The 24,699-nt window shown below is 41.1% G+C and overlaps 1 protein-coding gene across 1 annotated transcript in view; it reads left to right on the forward strand.

Annotated features, from left to right (window-relative positions):
- chrdl2 (chordin-like 2) overlaps positions 1 to 24,699 on the forward strand; it is a 58,276-nt gene that overhangs the window by 19,508 nt on the left and 14,069 nt on the right. Inside the window, exons 5-9 of the mRNA XM_072270884.1 lie at positions 2,580 to 2,725; positions 11,108 to 11,201; positions 12,076 to 12,140; positions 22,981 to 23,131; positions 23,534 to 23,728. Of these exons, the coding sequence (XP_072126985.1) occupies positions 2,580 to 2,725; positions 11,108 to 11,201; positions 12,076 to 12,140; positions 22,981 to 23,131; positions 23,534 to 23,728 (651 nt within the window). The remainder of the gene's footprint in view (positions 1 to 2,579; positions 2,726 to 11,107; positions 11,202 to 12,075; positions 12,141 to 22,980; positions 23,132 to 23,533; positions 23,729 to 24,699) is intronic.

The raw sequence follows: 24,699 nt of genomic DNA on the forward strand, positions 1-24,699 counted from the left end.
TAGGTTTGCAAAGAGCAAGAGAGGTGAGACTGGGTCAAATAGATTCCTTCTGTCAACACACATCAAAGTTGCTGGTGAACGCAGCAGGCCAGGCAGCATCTCTAGGAAGAGGTACAGTCGATGTTTCAGGCCGAGACCCTTCGTCAGGATTCCATCTGTACTGTATTACTTGAAATACATAGATACATAAACACATAGAATCAGTCTATGTACATAACATGTGCTTATACATTCTGTTTTAAAGGATTGGGTGTATATTTATATTTTTATTGTCTTTTCATTGTGTTTTTTAATACTGCATTGAATCCAGGGTAATTATTTCATTCTCCTTTACACTCACGTACTGAAGAATGACAATAAACAAACTTGAATCTTAAGCACCCCACAAAATGCTGGAGGAACTCAGCAGGTAAGGCAGCATCTATGGAAGGGAATAAAGTGTCGACATTTCAGGCTGAGACCCTTCTTCAGGCCTGCTTGAATTCATTTGATTCCAGACCTTTCAGCGAATGGTTAATAAATAAAAATGAAAGGAGGTTGCAGGGACAGGACAATTTTAGAGTTGTGAGGAGAGATCGGATAGGCTGGGACTGCTTTCCCTGGAGTATAGGAGGCTGCAAATTGACTTTATAGAGGCTTATAACATCATGAGGGGCATAGATAAGATGAATGGTCAGTCTTTTACCCCATGGTAGAGGGAATCTAAAATTTGAGAGCATGGGTTAGAGGGTAAGATTTAAAAGGAACTTGAGGGACAAATATTTAACACAGAAGATGGTAGCTACTACCAGAAGAAGTGGTAGAGGTGGGTATACAATGTTTAAAAGACATTTGGAAAATGTTGGGATATAGGCCATAAACAGGCAAAGGGCACTGACATGGATGAACTAGGCCAAGGAGCCCGTTTCCATGCGGTATGGCTCTACAATGTAAGATTTGAACTCAGCCTTATGCGGTATTTATTCAATCTCCTTTTAAATTATTCTGCAAAGCTAGTAAACCTGCCACAAAGCGAATTGAGTTATAGCGGGCGCTTTTTTTATTGGGGGTGTAGAATGGATGTGTATTCTTGATCTCCCAGTTCGGTTGCTGTTGAAGGCGATACCTTGCACGGCTGTATGGATGTCTGGCACCGGTCTCTAGCTGACTGCACGTCACACGTCAATCGTGTTGGAGTCGCTGGACTCGCCTGATTGGAAACACATTGACGCTCAGTCCCTGAAGGATCGTAACTTTTGTTATTATATAATAATAAAACATCTCTACTGAAGCTTAAAAATTATAAAGGTACAGTGACCCGAGACAATGTATTCGCACCTACATTGATCCCGACCTCCTGTGTACCAGGCATTCGCGACAGCAGAACACAACATACGATGCGTACAGTCTAAGTGTTGCAAGTCCTCTTTATAGCAGCGCCTCCCAGCACACCCAGTACCTCCAGAGTCATAGTCATACTTTATTAATCCCGGGGGAAATTGGTTTTCGTTACAGTTGGTCCATAAATAATAAATAGTAATAGAACCATAAATAGTTAATATGTAAATTATGCCAGGAAATTATGAAATAAATCCAGGACCAGCCTATTGGTGTCTGACCCTCCAAGGGAGGAGTTGTAAAGTTTGATGGCCACAGGCAGGAATGACTTCCCGTGATGCTCAGTGCTGCATCTCGGTGGGATGAGTCTCTGGCTGAATGTACTCCTGTGCCCACCCAGTACATTATGTAGTGGATGGGAGACATTGACCAAGATGGCATGCAACTTAGACAGCATCGTCTTTTCAGACACCACCGTGAGAGACTTTTGCGTGCGGCATTTCTTTATACATATCTCCAAGTTTCAGTTAAGCTTGTCAGGGTAACAGTCGGCCAAAACAGATACGGGAAACACTATCTAAGACGCGGTGTGATTAGCTCTGAGTAAAGTTACACAATGTGAGGGGGATCTCGAACTGCAGCATAAGTAACCACTCAGCAACCACACACAAAATTAAAGTAGGTCTAATATTACAACAGTGACCACATTGTGATTGAAGCCACCAGGACCCGCACCACCAGGCCCAAGAACAGTTACTACCCCACAAACATCAGGCTCTTGAATAGAAGGGGATAACTGCACGCATTTGCCCATCCACTGAGGTGCCGTCACAACCACTTTAAGTACTCATTATCTTGTTATATCATGTTCTCGTTATTTATTGCTATTTATTTATATTTGGATTTGCACAGTTTGTTGTCTTCTGCACTCTGGTTGATCTGTTATAGTTGGTATTCCATTGACTTGCTGAGTACGCCCACAGCGGAAAAAAAAATCTCAGAGTTGTATGTGGTGACATGTACGTACTTCGATAATAAAATTTAATTTGAACTTTGAATTGAACCGCAAGGTTCTAAGATCGCGGTGTGCTGTGCAAACCTCGCATTTCTAATATGCACATCCAGTGCACTGCACAGGTGCACTTTCTGTAAAGTCAGCGACATGTTGAACGTCACCAACCCAGCCTTCATCCCTGAGTATTTACTCCATTCGCTTTATACGCGTGTTTCTTAACGGAATTTCTCCCCTCTCCCCAACGCAGATGAGCATCATAACCCGGCGGCCGCTAAAATCACCGGCAAATCCTGTGAATATAACGGCACCACCTATCAGCATGGGGAGATGTTCGTGGCCGAGGGGCTGTTTTTGTCGCGGCATCCTAACCAGTGTGCACAATGTAGTTGCTCGGTAAGTGACGGTCCCCCCATCGATCATCACAAAAATGGCTGTAATTTCTTTTAGACGACAGGACACCGTGACCCTCTAGTGCAGCTTAACTTCAGACAATGCTGGTTCTGTTCGTTAGGTCAGTGTAGCTTGAACCATCGGGATGTGGGGGCTCTATGATGTTGGGCGTGGGGGGTGATGAAATAAAATCATATAAAGGACCTCATACGAAGTGCTGAATGGGCAGATCACACTCGCAGGCTGAACTGTTCCTTGTAGGTCGGCTCGTAGGTCCCAGCGCTCTTCTCAAGACACGGTGCCAGAAATACACGTCTGCTTGTGGAAATTTATTTGTCAGATTGTTTTTTCACTCGCTGTTGCGTCGAGATGCCAAATGGATGGCGCCAAATTAATAGAAACATTTCACGTCAGCCAGGCTATTATGGAGGACGCAATCCAGCACTTTCTCCATTTTTATTCTCCCGTTCCCCCATAATTATTTTTTGCACAGAGGATAATGAAGGCGTATGTTAAATGTTCGTATATGGACAAGTGATTAAAAACAATCACTGGAAGCTGTGTAGAGAAATAAATCGAACAGCAGGAATAAAGTGACCTTCTCGATCTTAACCTCTCATCGTTCTCTCCAGTCCTGCTGGAGGGTTTCGGCCCGAAACGTCGACTGTGCTCTTTTCTATAGATACTGCCTGGCCTGCTGAGTTCCTCCAGCAGTTTGTGTGTTTTGCTTGGATTTCCAGCATCTGCAGATTTTCTCTAGTTTGTAACGTTTAACATTTTTGTTGTATTGATCGAAATTCATAATTTGGCTGTGTTGTAACACTCCCCAGACAATAAAAAGAGATGTGGCTTAAAAAAAACCTAAAGCTTATGCTTAAAAAACACACAGATTGGAACATGTTCTTGTTGGCTGGGTGCATGTTGTTATACACCACTGAGAATATCCTCTACAGCAAGCTGCACCTCTCTTAAGCCCGGGTCAAATCAACTATTTAAAAACACAAAATGGAAGTCGGTCTTTAGGCAAAAGTGTTTAAAGGTTTCACTGAAAGAGCAGAGGGTTCCTGTGCGTGTAAACAAACTTGATGACAGTCCATCCTGATTTGGGGACCAGTGTATCCTCAGAGGGAATAACATTGTTCAATAAACAGCGCGAAAATGAAGTAATACCAACTTTCTGCAGGCATTCAAATAGAAGTTAACATTTGTTCCCATCAGTAGGCATTTGAAATTACACCTATGCATGGGGCCTATGGAAGGTAGATTAAGAAACATTCTCCAGCCATTAGAGACAGGTCCTTTCTGGTTACCAATCGTCTGCCACCTTCTTTTGATGCCACTGGCTTGCTCTGGGATATGGTACCATTGGTACAAGCAGTTCTCTGATGGAGTTCAAAGACAATTGTTTATGCACAAACCTTGTACTTAGTGATTGGTTTTTTAAACTTGGGTAATTCCCATACTTTTAAGAGCTCATACCTTGTTTCTTCTAGCCATAGGTAATAAAATTACTTGCTACTCCAGTATGTTGGTGAGTGATTCACTTTGTGGGATCTTGAAATGGCTTGTCAATATTTGCCTGGCCAATGGGGTTTCACTTTTGCTTCTCAAGTTCAATGGCTCCTTGACTAATAAAGAATCAAAGTCATGTCAGTTCCAGGAGTGGAAAATTGCTTAAGCTACTGACTTAGGCAGCTAAGTTTGCTATTATTATCTATTAACTAACGTAATTAATTTGATAATAACTCATTATTAAATAGATCTGCTTAATAAGACATCTTCAATAGATAATAGGTCTCTTATTAAATCGATTATTAAATAGAAAAAATGACCTGTGGATTCATTCAAAAAGAAGTCAAACTTGCTAGTTTGCAAAGTCTACTTATAAGTTTTGAACTGAGAAACTACAGTGAGTCACATTTCAGTTTTTATAATGTTATGCGCAACCTGCATTGAAAATACCATCTAAATTGAGGCTCTGATATACAAGTGGATTGTTTCAACTTGAACGTCAAAACTATGAACTTTCTCCTTCCAACAGCAGCAGTGAGTGTAATCATAGCAGAAAATCCCTGTGGAAAAACTACCTCTCAGTATCACTCATTTGGCTATTTAATCTCCCCAGAGCCTTACTTAGGAGGTGGGAAGAGGTCAGAGCACACAAAATAACCATCACCAATTTCACATTTTAGGGACAAAACAAAAATTAATAGTTCAGCTCAGGTTTCTTTGCCACCTCGACAACCTCCTTAGCCAACACCATTGAACAATTTCAGAAGCAGGTCACTCTCTTAATAATGTTCAAGGTAACGGAAATGAGATTCAATTGATTTTGATTCCCTGATCCCGTGCTTGCTAGAGACAATTGTAGTACCTGAACTGTCCTAAGATCAACTAATTTAACAGACCATAATCTAATCCAAGGTCCTCTGTGTCTGCAGGGATAAATACATCCATCTCATAAGTCATCAGTAAGATCATATTTTCATTTTAGAATGGATAGATAAGATGGTGTGAATAAACTTAACTTTCACTTGGTGGCCACTTTGTTAGGTACCTATTGTGCATAATAAAGTGGAGACTAAGTGATGTATGTTCGTGGTCTTCTGCTGCTGTAGTAGAACCACTTCAAGGTTTGGCATCTTGTGCATTCAGAAATGCTCTTCTGCATACCACTGTTGTAACGCATGCTTGTTTCAGCTACTGTCACCCTCCTGTCATGGCTGTTCCCCTCGAACTTCTCTCATTGACCAGGTGTTCTTGCCCACAGAATTTCTGCTCACTGGTCGGTTTAGTTTTCTTTGCACCATTCTCTGTAAACTCTAGAGACTGTTATGTGTGAGAATCCAGGAAGGTCAGCATTCCTGAGATACTCAAACCACCCCATCAGAATCAGGTTTACTATCATTGGCACGTGATGTGAAATTTGTTAACTTAGCAGCAGCAGTTCAATGCAATACATAACCTAGCAGAGAAAAAAAATAAATACAATTTAAAAATAGTGATAAATATACAAGTAAATCAATTATGTATATTGAATTGATTTTTAAAAATGTGCAAAAACAGCAATACTGTATACTAAAAAAAAAGTGAGGTAGTGTCCAAAGATTCAATGTCCATTTAGGAATTGGATGGCAGAGGGGAAGAAGCTGTTCCTGAATCACTGAGTCTGTGCCTTCAGGCTTCTGTACCTCCTACCTGATAGTAACAGTGAGAAAAGGGCATGCCCTGGGTGCTGGAGGTCTTTAATAATGGATGCTGCCTTTCTGAGACACCACTCCCTGAAGATGTCCTGGGTACTTTGTAGGCTAGTACCCACGATGGAGCTGACTAGATTTACAACCCTCTGCAGCTTCTTTTGGTCCTGTGCAGTAGCCCCTCCACACCAGACAGTGATGCAGCCTGTCAGAATGCTGTCCATGGTACAACTGTAGAAGTTTTTGAGTGTATTTGTTGACATGCCAAATCTCTTCACGCTCCCAATGAAGTTTAGCCACTGTCTTGCCTTCTTTATAACTACATCAGTTATCATTCCATGGTCACCTTTCTGCCCCATTCTGATGTTTAGTCAGAACAACTGAACCTCTTGACCATGTCTACATGCTTTTATGCATTGAGTTGCTGACACATGATTGGCTGATTAGATATATGCAATAACAAGCTGGTGTACAGGTTGTTGTGATGCATCTAGTGCGGTAATGTAGTGGATATTGCTTGTCACTCTCTCTTTCAGCCTCCACCGCTGGCTAGCAGTCTTGCAAAAAGGAGAGCTGAATGTGCAAGTCTCTCCCTGCCAGTAAATAGCCTCTCCAACAGCAAGCCTCGTGCGGTACCTCCTCACTGGCGACACGTGGAAACTGAATTCCTTTCGGACTCAGACTGAACTACAGAGGATGGGAAGGAGGTCTAGCCCCTGCACACATAACACGCAGTGCCCACCAGTGTGTGGACACGCCTTGGTGCTCGAGAACCAGATCCCCAGCTATGAGTAAATATCCCCAATGCTTGTAGGCAGCCTTGGGAGAGATGAAGGGTATGAGAGTAAACACAGACAGCAGATCTGAAGTGGAGCCCCTAAGGCAGTTGGACATCATTGAACATCCTTCCAGCAGCTCCTGCATCCGAGCTGGTACCAAATGTATTGCTTCATAAGCTTTCCTTTGGACTACACTGGTGAGGCCGAGAGGGGAACCTTGATGACTGGGCATCTCAGGATCTCCATACCTTCGGCCCAGGCTTGTGATGATGATGATCATCACCCATCGTCCTTCGAGACAGACGGATGCCAACCACAGGTGTACCTAATAAAGTGGCTGCTGAGTGTGTGTCTGTAACAGTTTCAGATACGGAAGAGAAGGTGAATAATCATGAAAGGGCTACATACCAGCAAATGACCACTGGTGATGATTGTCCCAGTCTTCCTTTTATGTTAAAATTCTAGTACTTCTATTGAATGATACTTGTTTCTCATTTCTGGATGTATTCATTCATTCGTTATGTGCTGTCACATGATGTGGGCGATCATAATCTTGACTATGATTGTTCTTGGCAAATTTTTCTACAACGAAGTGATTTGCCATTGCCTTTTTCTGGGCAGTGCCTTTACAGTTGGGTATACCCAGCCGTTATCAATTTCCTTTCAGAGGTTGTCTGCCTAGCGTCAGTCGTCACGTAACCTGGACGCATGATATGCACCAGCTGCTCATACGACCATCCATCATCTGCTCCCATGGCTTCACATGACCCTGATAGGAGTGGGGGGGGTGTGCAGGAAGGGGGCTAAGCAGGTGCTACACTTTGCCCAAGGGCTAGCAGAGGGAAGGTGCACCTTACGCTTCCCTTGGTAGAGACATATGTCCACCCGGCCATCCTGGATGAATAGCCATGCCAATGTGATGAGTATTTAATAAGAAGGGAACAGAAAAAAAAACTTACATAGTAGCATCTAAATAAGCAACTTGTATATATTAAGTTACATAGTAAAATATTACAAAGTTGACCCATCAACCATTGGCATTGTAGATTCAAAGATTCAAAAAACTTTATTATCATTCTAACCGTACATCAGCTCTGCAGGACAGAATGAGACAGCGTTTCCCAGGAGCAGTGCAATCATAACATAACAAAACGCAACACTAAATAATAAACACAACAATAAATAGTAAAACACAACAGCCACATGTCAGTTAAAATCAGTTATAAGTGTAAGTGTCCAGTGGAAGTTAAAAGTGTCCAAAGCAGAGTCAGGTAGAGCAGCTATTTAGCATTCTGACTGCCTGTGGGAGGAAGCTGTTTAGTAGCCTTGTGGTTTTAGTTTTGATGCTCCTGTAATGTTTGCCTGATGGCAGAAGAACAAACAGTTCATGGAGAGGGTGTGAGGGGTCTTTAATGATGTACCGTGTCTTCTGGAGGCATTGACTCTGAAAGAGCTCTTGGACAGAAGGTAGGGAGACCCCAATAACCTTCTCTGCTCCCCTAACCACCCTCTGCAAGGCTTTTTTGTCGATAGCACTGCAGCTGGAGTACCAGGTTGTGATGCTAAAGATCAGCACACTCTCAACCACGCCTCTGTAGAATGTAGTTAAGATGTTAGTGGGGAGTGATGCTTGTTTAAGCTTCCTCAGAAAGTGCAATCTCTGCTGGGCCCATTTCACAATCCATAATTACAATAAATTGCTGAAATTTTGTTTTTGCGCTTTATATGAAAGCTTAAGACAAACAGAGTATTGATGGCGCTCAAGATATACAACTATTGAGAAATCTATTTGCTGGAGTTTCATTTGGCTGAAAGTATTCAGTGGATTATATGACTGGCTTTCTACCTTCTCAAGCAGTAAATGACTGTGAATTTTTCTCAGCATAAAGGAAAGATTTGAAATCTATTGCAGAGTTAACTTTGGGTAGAATCTTTTACTTGAGTTGTTGCATTACTTGGTTTTATTTAATGATTTTATAGCATTGATTTAATCCTGCTACCTGGCAGCAATGTGGAAAGTGGAGGATTAGAATCTACATGTGTGGAATTATGATTGATTGCCTCTAAATCAGAATCCTCCCCAAATGGCATGTCTATTAAGGTGCAAGGTCATATTGAGGTAGTTTCTAAGGTCAAGGTCCATCTTATTGTCCTGGACAATCTCATTGTCTTATAACAATGAGATAGAAGCTGTCCTTGACTCCAGTGGCATGTACCTTTAGGCTTTAGTTGTTCTGTCTGATGGGACAGGGGAGCTGTGAGAATCTTTAATTATCTTTAATTATGCTGCCTGCTTTACTGATGCAGCAAGAAGCATAGACAGGGTTCATGGAGGGGAGGCAGCTTTCCGTGATGTGCTGAGCTGTGTTCATAACTCTCCGCAGTTTCTTGCAGTCACGGGCAGAGAGGTTGCCGTACCAAGTCATTTTGCACCCAGATAGGATGCTTTCTCTGGCACATTGATAACAATTGGTAAGGGTCAAAGGGGACATGCCAAATTTCTCCGGAGGAAGTAGGGGTGCTGGTGAGCTTTTTAGGAGGTGACATCAATCTGGTTGGACCAAGACACGCTAATGATGATAATCATTCCAAGGAACTTGCAGCCCTCAATCTTCTCCACCTCAGCACCATTGATGTAAATGGGAGTGTCTGCACCACCCACCTTTGTAAGGTCAATGATCAACTCATTTAACAACGTAATTTAAAATACATAGTTATGAAATGAGGACATTCAATGTTTCAATAAATATCATTCAATGATAGAACATTACATTTGAAATTGTCATATTTCTATTTTATTTTATAACATTCTCATTAAGAGAATTTTTAATACTACTCTCTACATTATCTATCACTGCTTCAGTGAGGCTGACATTCTTAACAGACTATTGATGCATTCCTGTAAGCAGTACTGGGGCGAGTGCTTAAATGTAAGGGGTTACCATGCAATACTCCCTCACCACACGAAAAAATTATTCTTGTTTAGCATGCCCTTCCAATGGCAGCTAAACTCTAATTAAAGATCAAGTCAAGTCACTTTTTATTGTCATTTCAACCATAACTGCTGGTACAGAACATAGTAAAAATAAGACAACGTTTTCCAGGACCATGGTGCTACATGAAAAATACAAAAACTACACTGAGCTACGTAAGAAAAAACACAAAAACTAGACTAGACTACAGACCTATCCAGGACTGCATAAAGTGCACAAAACAGTGCAGGCACTACAATAAATAATAAACAAGACAATAGGCACAGTAGAGGGTATAATAGGTTGGTGTCAAGCCAGGCTCTGGGTATTGAGGAGTCTGATGGCTTGGGGAAAGAAACTGTTACACAGTCCGGTCGTGAGAGCCTGAAAGCTTCGGTGCCTTTTTCCAGATGGCAGGAAGGAGAACAGTTTGTATGAAGGGTGCATGGGGTCCTTCATAATGCTGTTTGCTTTGCGGATGCAGCGTGTGGTGTAAATGTCTGTGATGGCGGGAAGAGAGACCCTGATGATCTTGTCAGCTGACCTCACTATCTACTGCAGGGTCTTGTGATCCGAGATGGTACAATTTCCGAGCCAGGCCGTGATGCAGCTGCTCAGGATGCTCTCAGTACAACCTCTGTAGAATGTGGTGAGGATGGGGGACGGGAGATGGACTTTTCTCAACCTTCGCAGAAAGTAGAGATGCTGCTGGGCTTTCTTTGCTATGGAGCTGGTGTTGAGAGACCAGGTGAGATTCTCCACCAGGTGAACACCAAGAAATTTGGTGCTCTTGACGATCTCTATGGAAGAGTCGTCGATGTTCAGCGGAGAGTGGTCGCTCTGTGTCCTCCTGAAGTCAACGACATTCTCTTTTGTTGGAGCTTATCTAGTACAGTAGTCTTATTTTGTATCTAAAAGGTATCTGTGATAAATTACCGTTTACTCATTTGAATTCAAACAGAATGTGCATATAAATTTTGCCCTTTTTATATGGACTAGAAGTTCCACTCTTTCTAAGGAATTTGATGACTAGGAGATATGCATTCCTGCCACTGTGTGGTGTAATGCCTTGGCTTATCGTTGTACATGACTGCTCACTAAGGGAATAAGTAAAACTGTGTTTATGTTGGTTTTATTGGCATTAGAGGATCACATTTGGCAATTTTGAACATGTACAGTTAAGCCCACTGTTTTATTTCTCTGTGTTATAGGGATCATGTGTGCATGTTATCTGATTCTTTGTGGAAGTTAAAATACTGAACCTTTATGAATCCAACATAAAACTGTTCACATTTAAATATAAAAATCTGACACGCTGAAGTCTGACTTTTTTTCTTGTGACAATGACAGATAGTGTTCTAGAGGATTTGTGAATTTCTCAAAGCAATACAAGAATGTTCATGTGACCTAGAAATTTTTATTTTTTTCTCTCTGAAGGAAGGAAATGTATACTGTGGCTTGAGGACATGTCCAAAGCTGACTTGTCCATTTCCAATATCCGTCTCTGACTCTTGTTGTCAAGTTTGCAGAGGTAATTACAACATCTTTGTGTATATTTTTAGAATAGATCTTAATAATTAAGAAAACCTTTACCTAATTTTACTTCAGGTATGAAATGTATCAGATTTTCTGTATTACAACCTCTAACTTGCCAGTACAAAGATAAATGCATTACCTCCAACATTCTCAGATGAGCAACCCCTAACGTTGATGTAAATTCTCTGACCGAGAATTTATATTAGTAGCAAATGTTGAGCAGCTTGAATTGTTCATGCACCCGCCCACCAAATCTGACATGAGTTTAGCCTTAATTCATTTCACATCTTTAAAGGAATAGCGACTTCACCAACTTTGCAATGACTATGATGGAAACACTGCTGTGGTTTAATAATAAAATTATTATTTCAAAAATTTAAGGCCCTCATGCCCTATTCGTTTTTTTTATTTTTTAAGAAAAATCTAACATCTAAAAAAATTGATTCCAATTTTGATGATTTTAAAAATATTTCTTAATTTCAAAATCCATTAAATTATGCACACAACACATAGCTGGAAGGTGTGGGTTTGGAGTACGTGAAGAGATGGGAGAGGTGGGTTGCAAAAATTCCAGGGCAGTTTTGCCATACTGACTGTGGCACTGGAGACTAAAGTTCATCCCACTTTGGAATCCAAGATCTTTCAAGCCAGTACAATTTGCATTTCTACCCAAACTAGGTAAAACTGTGGACTATAATCTCAGACACAGGGATAACCCCAGCAAACACTCCATAATTTATTGTTTCGGCTTGAAATTATTATGATGAGTGTAAAGCAGAACTTATTTCATTTCTCAAGAATGTTTGTCAAGTACTCTTCCATATACAACAGTTTGTTTCCTGTTTCTGAAAATCTGTTTTCAATAACAGGAGAAGGAGAGTCCTGGGACACAACAGATGCAGAAATATTTCGGCCACCATCCAATAGAGAAGCGGTATGTACATAAAAAGAAAGGATTGTGTTTATAGTATATGGCATCTTCCATTTTCAAAAGTACTTTGCAAATCGTTGACTGTTGTTATGTAGGAAAGACAGAAATCAGTTTACATCCAGAAACTGCAATGTGATAATGACCAGATAATCTGTGTTAATGAAGAAGCGATAAATATTATCCAGGAAACTGGGGATTACTCCTTTTAATATAAAAAAAGATCATTATTTTACCTGGACATTGGGTGGAAAGCTCACACATAATTTAATGATTAAGTTAATTGTTAAAGGATTGGATTTTGGGTGTTTCAATCGCAGGGATTAACATAATTTTGGAGAAGGAAATGTTCAACCCTGGGTCATGGTAATTCATAAACTTTGTGTATGTGTGTGTGTGTGTGTGTGTGTGTGTGTGTGAGCACATTGAGAAGAGAAACAGAATAGAGGCGCTTTTAGCATTTATAGTCCAACAACAGATGTGGGTAATACAACCAAGAGCAGCTTGCATTTGTCAATGTAGTTAGTATTCTTAAATGAGAAGAGGTAAAATGAGAAAAGGATCAAGATGGAAACTTTATTGAGTTAATTTAAATAGGGTTATTATAAATGCTATTCAATGCATTCAATTAAATGCAACCATTTAATTGAATCGTCACTTACTGGGCTAGTATTTCGAGGCCTGGTCTACTGGCATTTAACACAATCATGATTCACTAACCCAAGATTGAGCTCCTTGTGTTTTATTATTGTTATTTTCCAAAATTCACTGGACTACTTTTTTCAATGTTTACTTATTCATATGTTAATAAAACTGAAAATACTGATGAACATTAATTATTACAATTGTGGAAAATTTAACAATAATTTATAGTTGTCCTTGACCAGTTGCTCCATCAACTCATGGATAATCTGATTGCAGGCATCATGTACCATATTAAACTTATATTTTTGTAGCACTCTCAATATGCATAACATCGAAGTAAGGTACTTTACAGTCAGTAAAAGTGACATAGGTTCTGAGCAAGTAGAAGAAAGACAAAACCACAGAAGTTGTTTACTGGAGCCAATGTGAAACTTGTCAGACTTTTTAAAGCTATGCAGGCAGCGACAGAATCACAGGGTAAGGGAAAACGGCTGGAAAAGGAGTTACCTGCAGTGGTAAGTGTGAGCAAGATGTCAGATGAGAGGAGGGTACTGGTAACGTGAAGCGGATTGAAAAAGATTGGGGCACATCTATAAAAGTATAAAAAGTGATGTAAAATGAACAAATTGGGAAGGAAAATGGCAGGAGGGAATTTGTATATTGGACTTTGTGACAACAAAGCCATGATCATAGCATTCTAAATATGTTGGAACATATGGAAAGTGGAGGCAAGAAGACTCAATGGCAGAAGATAAACTGGGGATCCTGAGGAGACACAGAACAACACACAACATCTGAATGAGAACCAAAAAGTGAGAAAAATATTTTGACAAGATATCTGTACACTCCAGCCTGTGATTCACAAACACTGCTGTATCTTCATGTGCTGGTGCACTACAGATTGCCCTCAATTGCTCTGAGGGTACCAGTTTGAACTGGATATTCACACCAACCAGAAAGGATTTCAGATTTATTAAACTCTGCAACAATGTCAAATACCTAGGATACAGTCACTGCTATATGATTCTCACTAATCCACTGTGCTCTCAATGGTTAGACTACTACACTAGACCTGGGAATGTCTGCTTGGTGACAACAGCTATCTGCTAATGACATGGCCAACTCATCTTGGAACCTTGCCTCAGAAAGCATAAAGGAGTTAGTCTGCTACATTCTGTTGTTTGAATAGACCTGGAAGTGTTTTTGGTAAACTCCTCTGATGCTCTTCAGATTAATTATGGCTGGTGGCATTCTACCAAGTCAACAAAAGATCATAAGACATAGGAGCAGAATTAGGCCATTCAGCCCATCGAGTGTGTTCCACCATTCCATCATGGCTGATCCCGGATCCCACTCAACCCCAAGCACCTGCCTTCTCACCATATTCTTCGATGCCCTGACCGATCAGGAAACTATCAACTTCCGCCTTAAATATGGACCTAACCTCCACTGTAATCTGTGGCAGAGCATTCCACAGATTCACTATTCTCTGGCTAAAATAATTTCTCCTTACCTGTGTTCTAAAAGGTCGCTCCTCAATTTGAGGCTGTGCCCTCCAGTTCTGGGTACTCTCACCATAGGAAACATCCTCTCCACATCCGCCTTATCTAGTTCTTTCAACATTTGGGAGGTTTCAAGGAGATGCATCCACCCCCCCCCCCCAACCAACCCCACATTCTTCTAAATTCCAATGAGTAGAGGCCCAAAGCTGCCAAACGCTCTTTATATGTTAACCCCTTCATTCCAGGGATCATCCTTGTAAACCTGCTCTGGACTCTCTTCAATGGCAACAACATCCTTTCTGAGATATGGGGCTTAAAACTGTTGACAATACTCCAAGTGCGGCCAGACTAGTGTCTTATAAAGCCTTAATGTTATCTCCTTGTTTTTATATTCTATTCCCCTTGAAATGAATGCCAACGTTACATTTGCCTTCTTTACCCCAGACTCAACCTGGGCAAGCTCCTCTCTCATGCCTCTGTAACTCCATTGCAATACTGATACATCTGTCTTATGCTTCTTCTTCTCAAATTGCGGTACAAATTCAGTCATATTATGATCACTGCTTCCAAGGGTTCATTAAGCTCCCTAATAAGATCTGGGTTATTACACAACACCCAATCTAAGTTTTCCCCATCTAGGCTCAAACACAAGCAGCTCTAAAAAGCCATCTCGTAGGTATTCAACAAATTCTCTCTCTTGCGATCCAACACTAACCTGATTTTCCCAATCCCCTTGCATATTGAAGTCCCCCATTACATATACTATAGGCTCACATTTCGACAGCCACTGTCAGCAGCAGCCACAGAGACAGGAAGAAGAGAAGAAGGGAGACCACATCCATATCTACTTTCCATCTGTATAGCCAGAACTGTAAGATGCATGGGCAATGTTGGAATACTGTTAACTTTGTGAGGATGCTGTAGGAATATAATTTCCAACCCTGTTTAATGGAGATCATTTGTTGGTGAGTTAGTGCAGGGAAGGAGGGTACACATGAAGCACTTTGTGACATTGGTGGTGTGATTAGAAGAAAGGGAGATGTTATGTAGAAAGCACATTTTTTTTCTTTTCATATTTAATTATAATGGAAGTTTTCCAAATGATCATACAGTGATTCAGCTTCTGTCATTTCATGAAGACACAAGGGAGTTCGGATGCTGGAACCTGGAGCATAAACAACCTGCTAGACTAGAGAAACTCATGGCATGTGCAGCATCTGTAATGGGAAAGAAATTGTCAATGTTTTGGGTCAAAACCCCACATTGGAGTCTCTTTCCTCTCACAGATACTGCTCAACATGCTGAGTTCCTTGAGCAGATTATTTGTTGCTTCTATCATTTCATGTTTAATTGCCTTTGAGTCTTTGGATAGGTTTGCAAATTTATTTTGAATTCCATTCTCAAGAGGTTGACATATTCAATTCTAAAGTGAAATTATTCAATAGAATAAACAACATCGAAAAAGAAATGGAGGCAGGCAGGATCTGAACATTCAGGCCAGAGTTGCTAATGCACCAAATTTAGAAGTACCATGCATGCCGCTCAAAGCAGTAACTGTTAAAAGTCAGGTCAGCTTTTTTTTTTTACTAAACTGGGAATATCTTGGCAGAACACAGTGTAAACAAAGATTATGTTGAAATCTTTCCTGAGCAATACTGTGCGCACATGTACGGTTTCTGGTTTAACACCCTAGCAAAATCACAAGCAAAACTTGTTTACAAAAATGAACAAAGCTTATTGAAAATAATTTAAACATTCTAAGTTCCAGATTTTGCAAAACAATCACTTTTATTTGAATAGTTTAGAGCTAAAAGGGGAAAACTCCAGCCACAACATAAGAATATTTTGTATGAGAAGGCTGAAATGGTCAATAAGAAGTCAAATAGGGAACTTAGAAGTTCTTTGTAGAACCTACTGTGTCACAGTGTAAATTGTTTAGATGCATTCAAGACAGAAAACATTAAATGGAGTGACAAGTAATGCTGATAGTTTGATGAAGAATAAACTCCAGGGAGTACTAGTGAGACAACATGCCTTATTTCTGTATTTACTATATATTCTAAATAACATTATCTAGGTAAATAAAGGAAGAACTTGTACTTAAACACCTTAGAGTGTCTCAAAAGATTCTCTGGCAAGCGATTTTTTTTTAAACCAAGTTAGCAATCCTGAGGTCGGAACTTGTCTAAAGAAAATGGAAGTTCAAATCCCAATTAAGAATTTGTGAAGAAAAATGTAAGAAAGTGTCCGTGAAAATGGCTCTTGGATATATGCAAAAAAACCCCTTAAAATAGCAACTGATTTGTCTCTAAATTAAAGAGTTTCTGCAGATGCTGGAAGTCTTGAGCAAGACGCACAAAATACTGGAGGAACTCAGCAGATCAGGTAGCATCTATAGAGGGAAATAGACAGTCAGTGTGTTGCCTAGAAATTAATTGCAATCAAAATCGTGCACTTTATTTGCTACTGTGAATGTTGTTTCTGTTGAATTTCTAGACTGCTGACTCTATCGGGTCTCACCTAAATGTAATCCCAGTTTCAGACGTTGTGTGATCATTTTTTAAAATATTAATTGATATGCAAATCAGCATGTTGTATTAAACTGAGGACAATTGACAAATACTGACCTTGTCAGTAATACCTACATTTTGACAATAAATGACTGGTGGAAAGAGTGATGTTATCTGAAGCACAAAGTGCACAATCTTTTGATGGGGAGTCAAAATTAGGCTACTTTGGTACAGTTTACTGGATGTACAATGACTACAATTGTAGTCATCCTTGCTGACCAAAATCTTGCTTTCAAAATTACAAGGAGGAAATAGGCAAAAAAGGCAATACGCGGAGAAAAAATGAGGTACGAAGGTAAACTAGCCAAGAATATAAAGGAGGATAGTAAAAGCTTCTTTAGGTATGTGAAAAGGGAAAAAATAGTTAAGACTAAAGTTGGGCCCTTGAAGACAGAAACGGGTGAACTTATTACGAGGAAATGGCAGACGAGTTGAACAGGTACTTTGGATCTGTCGTCACTAGGGAAGACACAAACAATCTCCCAGATATAATACTGGCCAAAGGACCTAGGGTAATGGATGAGCTGAAGGAAATTTATTTTAGGCAGGAAATGGTGTTGGGTCTGAAGGCTGATAAGTCCCCGGGACCTGATGGTCTGCATCCCAGGGTACTTAAGGTGGTGGCTTTAGAAATTGTGGACACACTTGGAGAGAACATTGTTGGAAAAATATTATAAGATACTTCAAGACCCCATATCAGGAAAAATATAAGGATACAAACGTGACGTGTTGGAGAAGGTGCAGCTCCAAGGAGGCAAATCATTTTCATATTTTCTGGGATTGCCCTAAATTAAGTATATATTGGGAAGGTATTCATAGAACATTAGTTAAGGTACTTAGGTCCCAGATACCTCTGAACTTTGAGATGCTCTTTTTGGGGCATGTATTGTTTCTTGAACAGAAGGAAGATATAAAGTTGCTGCAGGCCCTCTTAACGGCAAGTAAGAAATCAATCACTAGAAAGTGGCTAAATCCAATACCACCTACATTAGAAGATTGGCACGAAATTATCTTGGAAATATTTAAAATGGAAAAGTTGACTTACTCCCTGAGAATTCAAAAAGAAAAATTTTATCAAATCTGGAATAAATGGATTGAATATATAACCCCAATGCGAGCAGACTTTAGATGACTCTCCTAATGATTTATACTGCTGTTCTCATCAACACAGTAATATTGCTAACGTAAGCACCCCTAGTCTGAATGTTTACTGTTTTTCGTTTTCTTTTGGAAAATAGAGAATTAATACAAGTAAAGGAAAAGATTTGGGAAAGGGATAAAAAATGATAAAATTAAGTAAATAAGTACATAGGGATTGGATAATTATGTCTGGGGGCAGGAGCAAGCAGGAACAAGTTAGGATATAAACACCTACAATGGTTGTTACATAGGCTTACATACAACATTTTGGACCAGTAGAAATGGTCCAGAAGAGATATATGGAAACTATTATTACTATTTTTCTTAACAACTAATGCCATTACTTAGCCTAATAGATTAGAATTACCACTGTACATAGTTATCTATTTAAGTGTCTAATTTCCTCTTATATCATCTCAATGTGTACTTAAGAATGTATAAATAATTACAGTTTTATACATATAAAAAAATAGAAAAGGTTATACGTGTGAAAAAAGTACATGATACTTGTGAATTCCTTATCCAAATAAAAATATAATTAAAAAAAAAAGAAATCGTGGACACATTGGTAATCATTTTCCAATGTTCTATAGATTCAGGATCAGTTCCTGTGGATTGGAGGGTGGCTAATGTTGTCCCTCTCTTCAAGAAGGGAGGAAGAGAGAAAACAGGGAATTATAGACCGGTTAGCCTGATGTCGGTGGTGGGAAAGATGCTGGAGTTAATTATAAAAGATGAAATTATGACACATCTGGATAGCAGTAACAGGATCGGTCTGAGTCAGCATGGATTTACGAGGGGGAAATCGTGCTTGACTAATTTTCTGAAATTTTTTGAGGATGTAACTATGAAAATGGACAAGGGAGAGTTAGTGGATGTAGTGTACCTGGACTTTCAGAAAGCCTTTGATAAAGTCCCACATAGGAGATTAGTGGGCAAAATTAGGGCACATGGTATTGGGGGCAGAGTACTGACATGGACTGAAGATTGGCTGGCTGACAGAAAACAAGGAGTAACGATTAACGGGTCCCTTTCAGAATGGCAGGCGGTGACCAGTGGGGTACCGCAGGGTTCAGTGCTGGGACCGCAGCTGTTTACAATATACATTAATGATTTAGATGAGGGAATTAAAAATAACATTAGCAAATTTGCCGATGACACAAAGCTGGGTGGCATTGTGAAATGTGCAGAGGATGTTATGAGAATGCAGGGTGACTTGGACAGGCTGGGTGAGTGGGCAGATGTATGGCAGATGCAGTTTAATGTGGATAAATGTGAGGTTATCCACTTTGGTGGTAAGAACAGGAAGGCAGATTATTATGTAAATGGAGTCAAGTTAGGAAAAAGGGAAGTACAACGAGATCTAGGTGTTCTTGTACATCAGTCACTGAAAGCAAGCATGCAAGTACAGCAGGCAGTGAAGAAAGCTAATGGCATGCTGGCCTTCATAACAAGGGGAATTGAATATAAGAGCAAAGAGGTCCCTCTGCAGCTGTACAGGGCCCTGGTGAGACCACACCTGGAGTACTGTGTGCAGTTTTGGTCTCCAAATTTGAGGAAGGACATTCTTGCTATTGAGGGAGTGCAGCGTAGGTTCACAAGGTGAATTCCCGGGATGGCGGGACTGTCAAATGTCGAAAGATTGGAGCAACTGGGCTTGTATACACTGGAATTTAGAAGGTTGGGAGGGGATCTTATTGAAACATATAAGATTATTAAGGGATTGGACACGCTGGAGGCAGGAAGCATGTTCCCGCTGATGGGTGAGTCCAGAACCAGAGGCCCCAGTTTAAGATAGGCCATTTAGAATGGAGTTGAGGAAAAACTTTTTCACCCAGAGAGTGGTGGATATATGGAATGCTCTGCCCCAGAAGGCTGTGGAGGCCAAGTCTCTGGATGCTTTCAAGAAAGAGATGGATGGAGCTCTTAAAGATAGCGGACTCAAAGGTTATGGGGATAAGGCAGGAAATGGATACTGATAGTGGATGATCAGCCATGATCACAGTGAATGGCGGTGCTGGCTCGAAGGGCCGAATGGCCTACTCCTGCACCTATTGTCTGTTGTCTGTTGTCTATTGAAATCCAATCCAATATTGGTTTGGATACCGTGCAGCCACTTGCAGTAGATTTGAAGGTTCAGCACTTGCTTTAGGCCTCTGTTGCAGTAACAAGAAACGTTATGATGAGAAATACTACCTTGAAGGTCTCAATGGCTCTGAAGACAGATCTCTACTATCACAGCTTGGTGATAACCATGAAACATGCAGCTTCTTAAGGGTTGTTGGCCACCTAAGGTCCAAACACCTAAAACTTGGCTGGCTGGAAGTCGAGAATGGCAGAGAACTTATTAAGGAGGAAGAAGAGATCAGTGACTATTGAATGGAGCAATTTGAGAAACTCTTCGAAGCAGGATTCTGTCCTTAACACCAATCCATCCAGCAGAATATCAAGACTGCAGTAGCCTATCAAGAAAAGTCCATATATCAGTTGAGAAGCAACTCAGGAACAATGAGGCTGAAGCTTTATAATGACTGTTTTTACACCAGTACATACTGAGTGGGCCAAATGACCTGTTTCCCTTACTGTTTCTTTCTATATCTCTGGAATTCTTGGTAACTGTAATGGGCTGAATTGATTAGACCCAAACTATTCGAGTGTCCAGATGTGGTAATAAACGTACAGGCACAACAAAATAACTTAAGCCTAATTTAAATAGTAAGCACAAATAAACCACATAAAATACTACATAGCAATTCACAAAGATTTCAGGGCTCACGATTCTTACTCACCACATCATTGTTGCTGTTGTCGGGGGAACTTCAAGTTCCCTCTCACTTGTGAAACCACCCCTTGGTCATAGGCAATGAATGCGTTTTCTGGGCCTTGGTTGAAGTCCAATGAAAACGGGAAAGGCACCCCAATAAATACAAATTTCACAAGCACAGAGCAACTATGAGACAAACATTTTGATCTCTTGTTCTCATCACAGCCTATTTTTTTCAAACTCATCCTGTGTCTATTAATCCAATGTTCAATATACCCTCAAAAATCAATTAGACATGTAATGGTCAACACAAAATAATCTGCAGATGCTGGGGTCAAAGCAACACTCACAACACGCTGGAGGAACTCAGCAGGTCGGACAGCATCCGTGGAAACAATCAGTCAACGTTTCGGGCTGGAACCCTTCGTCAGGACTGAAGAGGGAAGGGGCAGAGGCCCTACAAAGAAGGTGGGGGGAGGGTGGGAAGGAGAAGGCTGGTAGGTTCTGGGTGAAAAACCAGTAAGGGGAAAGTTAAAGGGGTGGGGGAGGGGAAGCAGGGAGGGGATAGGCAGGAAAGGTGAAGAAGGAATAGGGGAATGCACAATGGGTAGTAGAGGAGGTGGAACCATGAGGGAGCTGATAGGCAGCTGGGGGAGGGGGCAGAGTGACATAGGGCTTGAGGAAGGGAGGGGGAGGGAATTACTGGAAGTTGGAGAATTCTATGTTCATACCAGGGGGCTGGAGACTACCTAGACAGTATACGAGGTGTTGCTCCTCCAACCTGAGTTTAGCCTCATCATGGCAGTAGAGGAGGCCATGTATGGACATATCTGAATGGGAGTGGGAAGCAGAGTTGAAGTGGGTGGCTACTGGGAGATCCTGTCTGTTGTGGCAGACGGAGCGGAGGTGCTCAACGAAGCAGTCCCCCAATGTGCTTCGGGTTTCACCGATGTAGAGGAGGCCGCACCGGGAGCACCGGATGCAATAATGGTCACTGCTGCTCTATTAGTTCACCAATGTTTTGGACACAACATTCCTTTGGACTTGGAATTTTCATTTTCAAGAATGGAAACAAACATGATAGAGTGGGTGGTCCCCCCTGCTGCCTGTTACAGGCAAAGTCACCTTCAGGTTCCACTCAGCTGTGTCTTCTCAATAGCCAAAGACAAGTTCCACAAATCACCATACGATTGCATCCATCCAATGGCATAATCAAGATGATCTTCACCATAAGATAACACCAAAAGAAATGCAAGGGGTAACAATGACTACAGTACAATCTTTCTTGATCTCTCAAAAGTCTATGACTGTCCTCAAATTTCTCTGCTACATGAAAGCATGTGAACCATGATCGCAGTGCGCGCGGCTGTTCCGAATGATATCGTATGTGTTAACTAGGGGGCTGTGCACAATCCGGATTTGATGGAGGCAGCCCTGAGAAGCACGGAGGAACACCTGGAGAAACTTCTGAAATGCCTGCTTCGCTGCCGCTGCTACTGTGCGATCGAGAATCTCTGGAGGCGAAGGCCCCAAATCCTCGGTCTTGCCTATTGCCTGTTGCCGGGGCTGGGGTCGAAGCGTTCGGCAGAGATGGTGCTCGGTGCATCAGTGTCGGAGAGCTGGTTGGAGGCTCAGAGTTTTCGGACGGACTCAAAATCGAACTGTGGTCGGATGCTTCCAGTATGTTGCATCGGCAAGTTGGCGGCGCTGGAGGTTTACCGTCTGCGTGAGATGGGACTTTGGAGAGACTTTGAGACTTTTACCGTGCCATGGTCTGTTCTTATTAAATTATGGTATTGCTTTGCACTGTTGTAACTATATGTTATAATTATGTGGTTTTTGTTAGTTTTTAAGTCGTTTTGTCATGTGTTTCCATGATATCATTCTGGAAAAACATTGTATCATTTCTTAATGCATGCATTACTAAATGACAATAAAAGAGGACTGTGTGTCCTCATAATCTAATCTAATCTAATTTTAGCAAGCCCACAACAGACCAAATCTTAGTCCAAACTGATGTAATTAAAGGTGATTGGAAGTCTAAAATTTAGGAGCACACAAGCGGCAGATGTCAGATACTACAAGCACTTCATAAATCAATTCAGAAAAAATATAGAGTTCTGGGGGACCAGCGATGATATGGGGAAGGAATGATGCTTAAATTCAGGGCAAATAATTTGTTGTCAGATCTTTGAACTAATGGCATTTTACCTTTACTGAAACAGAGACATTCTCGGGGAAATTTCGGAAGTTCTGATGCCAATTTGCCCAGAACGTCCAGCTCCAGGAATCACCACAGAATATTAACTGACCACCAGCAGGGATCTGGCACCATTGTGCAAATAGTAATCAACAACAAGTACAGGCACAGCCGAGGTAATGCATTTTGCCAATTGGTTAACAATTTCACTTCCAGCCGGTTATCTTTGTGTTTGGGATCAGCCTTATTAAATTCAGCATGCAAGTTTCTCTGTGACAACCAGACCATTCACTAGTAGGAAATAGGTCTGACTGGCCAATTTCTCTCTCTGTTCTGATCCTATTTACTAAAGCATTTTAGTGTGTATTACCTTCCTACTAATTGGTAATGTGATGTCTTAGGGAGAATAAAATGTTAAGTAATGACAGTGCTTTGTTACTAAGATTTGATTGGTCTCTCCTTGAACCTTTAGGTTAATCAGTAATTTTCAAGGGTTCCAAAAACTCTGTAGAGAAGGATAGGATCAAGTATAGAATCTTCTTCAGTTACCATGGACTGAACTGTTCTTGTGCTTTCAGTGTGTGTCTCGAATGGAAAGACCTACTCACATGGAGAGTCATGGCATCCAATTCTGCGCCCCTTTGGACCAGTGGAATGTGTGTTGTGTACGTGTAACATAACCAAACAGGAGTGCAAGAAGATCCATTGTCCAAATCCATATCCGTGTAAATATCCACAGAAAGTCAATGGGAAATGTTGCAAAATTTGTCCAGGTAAAATCTATTCAATTTCATGAAATTTGGCTCAGTTGAACGCTAACTTTCGAGGCCAGAACGGAGATTCTTGTAGTGGTATACAATGGGCTGTACAATGCTGAATTCAGCCCATGTCTGCCCCTCCTCAGGATGTGCAGGGCAAATCAAGCTGATCCTGTGCTCCTGTAAGGAGTTCACTGAGGATACAGCAGTGAATAGAACAGACGATGTTCCACTGAAGCCTTGACCATAAAATATCTTGACAGGAAGCAACTCTGTGAAGGCTATGAAGGCTTCAGTACAATTTGTCTATGACATTAAGAAACATTTAAAGGATATTAGGGTTGTTCCCAATAACTTAATAACAGAAAGTGTTTAAAAAAGTAAATCAGTCTAAAGACTAAGAAATAATTAAAAACAGTAGAATAAAATAGTAAGTACCAAAAAAACCCTGATTTTGTTCTCCCTCCATTCACTTCTCAGTGCAGGTGGCCTATGTGCTAGACCTGACCATTCACCTCCTCCCTCATCTCCATTTAGGGCCCCAAACAGTCAACACTTCACCTGTGAATCTGCTGGGGTCGTCTATTGCATTTGGTGCTCCTGATGTGGCCTCCTACGCATCGGCGAGACCTGTCGTAAATCGGGAGGCTCCTTCATTGAGCACCTCCGCTCCATCCTCTAAAAGTGGAACTTCCCGGTGGCCAAACATGTTAATTCCAATTCTCATTCCCATTCTGACATGTTGGTCCATGAACCTCCTCTTGTGGCAAGTTGAGGCCACCCTCAGGCTGGACGAGCAACAGCTTATATTCCATCTGGGTTCCCACCACCCCCCCCCCAACCTGATAGCATGAATATATTGATTTCTCCTTCCGATATAAAAATAATTACTTCCCCCTCCCTTCTTCCTCTATTCCCCACTCTGGCCCCTTTCCTCTTCTCAGCTGCCTATCACCTCCCCCTGTTTCATTCTCCAACCCTTTACC

The sequence above is a fragment of the Mobula birostris genome, chromosome 10 (assembly GCF_030028105.1).
Source record: "Mobula birostris isolate sMobBir1 chromosome 10, sMobBir1.hap1, whole genome shotgun sequence".
In the NCBI taxonomy this organism is placed as follows: Eukaryota; Metazoa; Chordata; class Chondrichthyes; order Myliobatiformes; family Myliobatidae; genus Mobula; species Mobula birostris.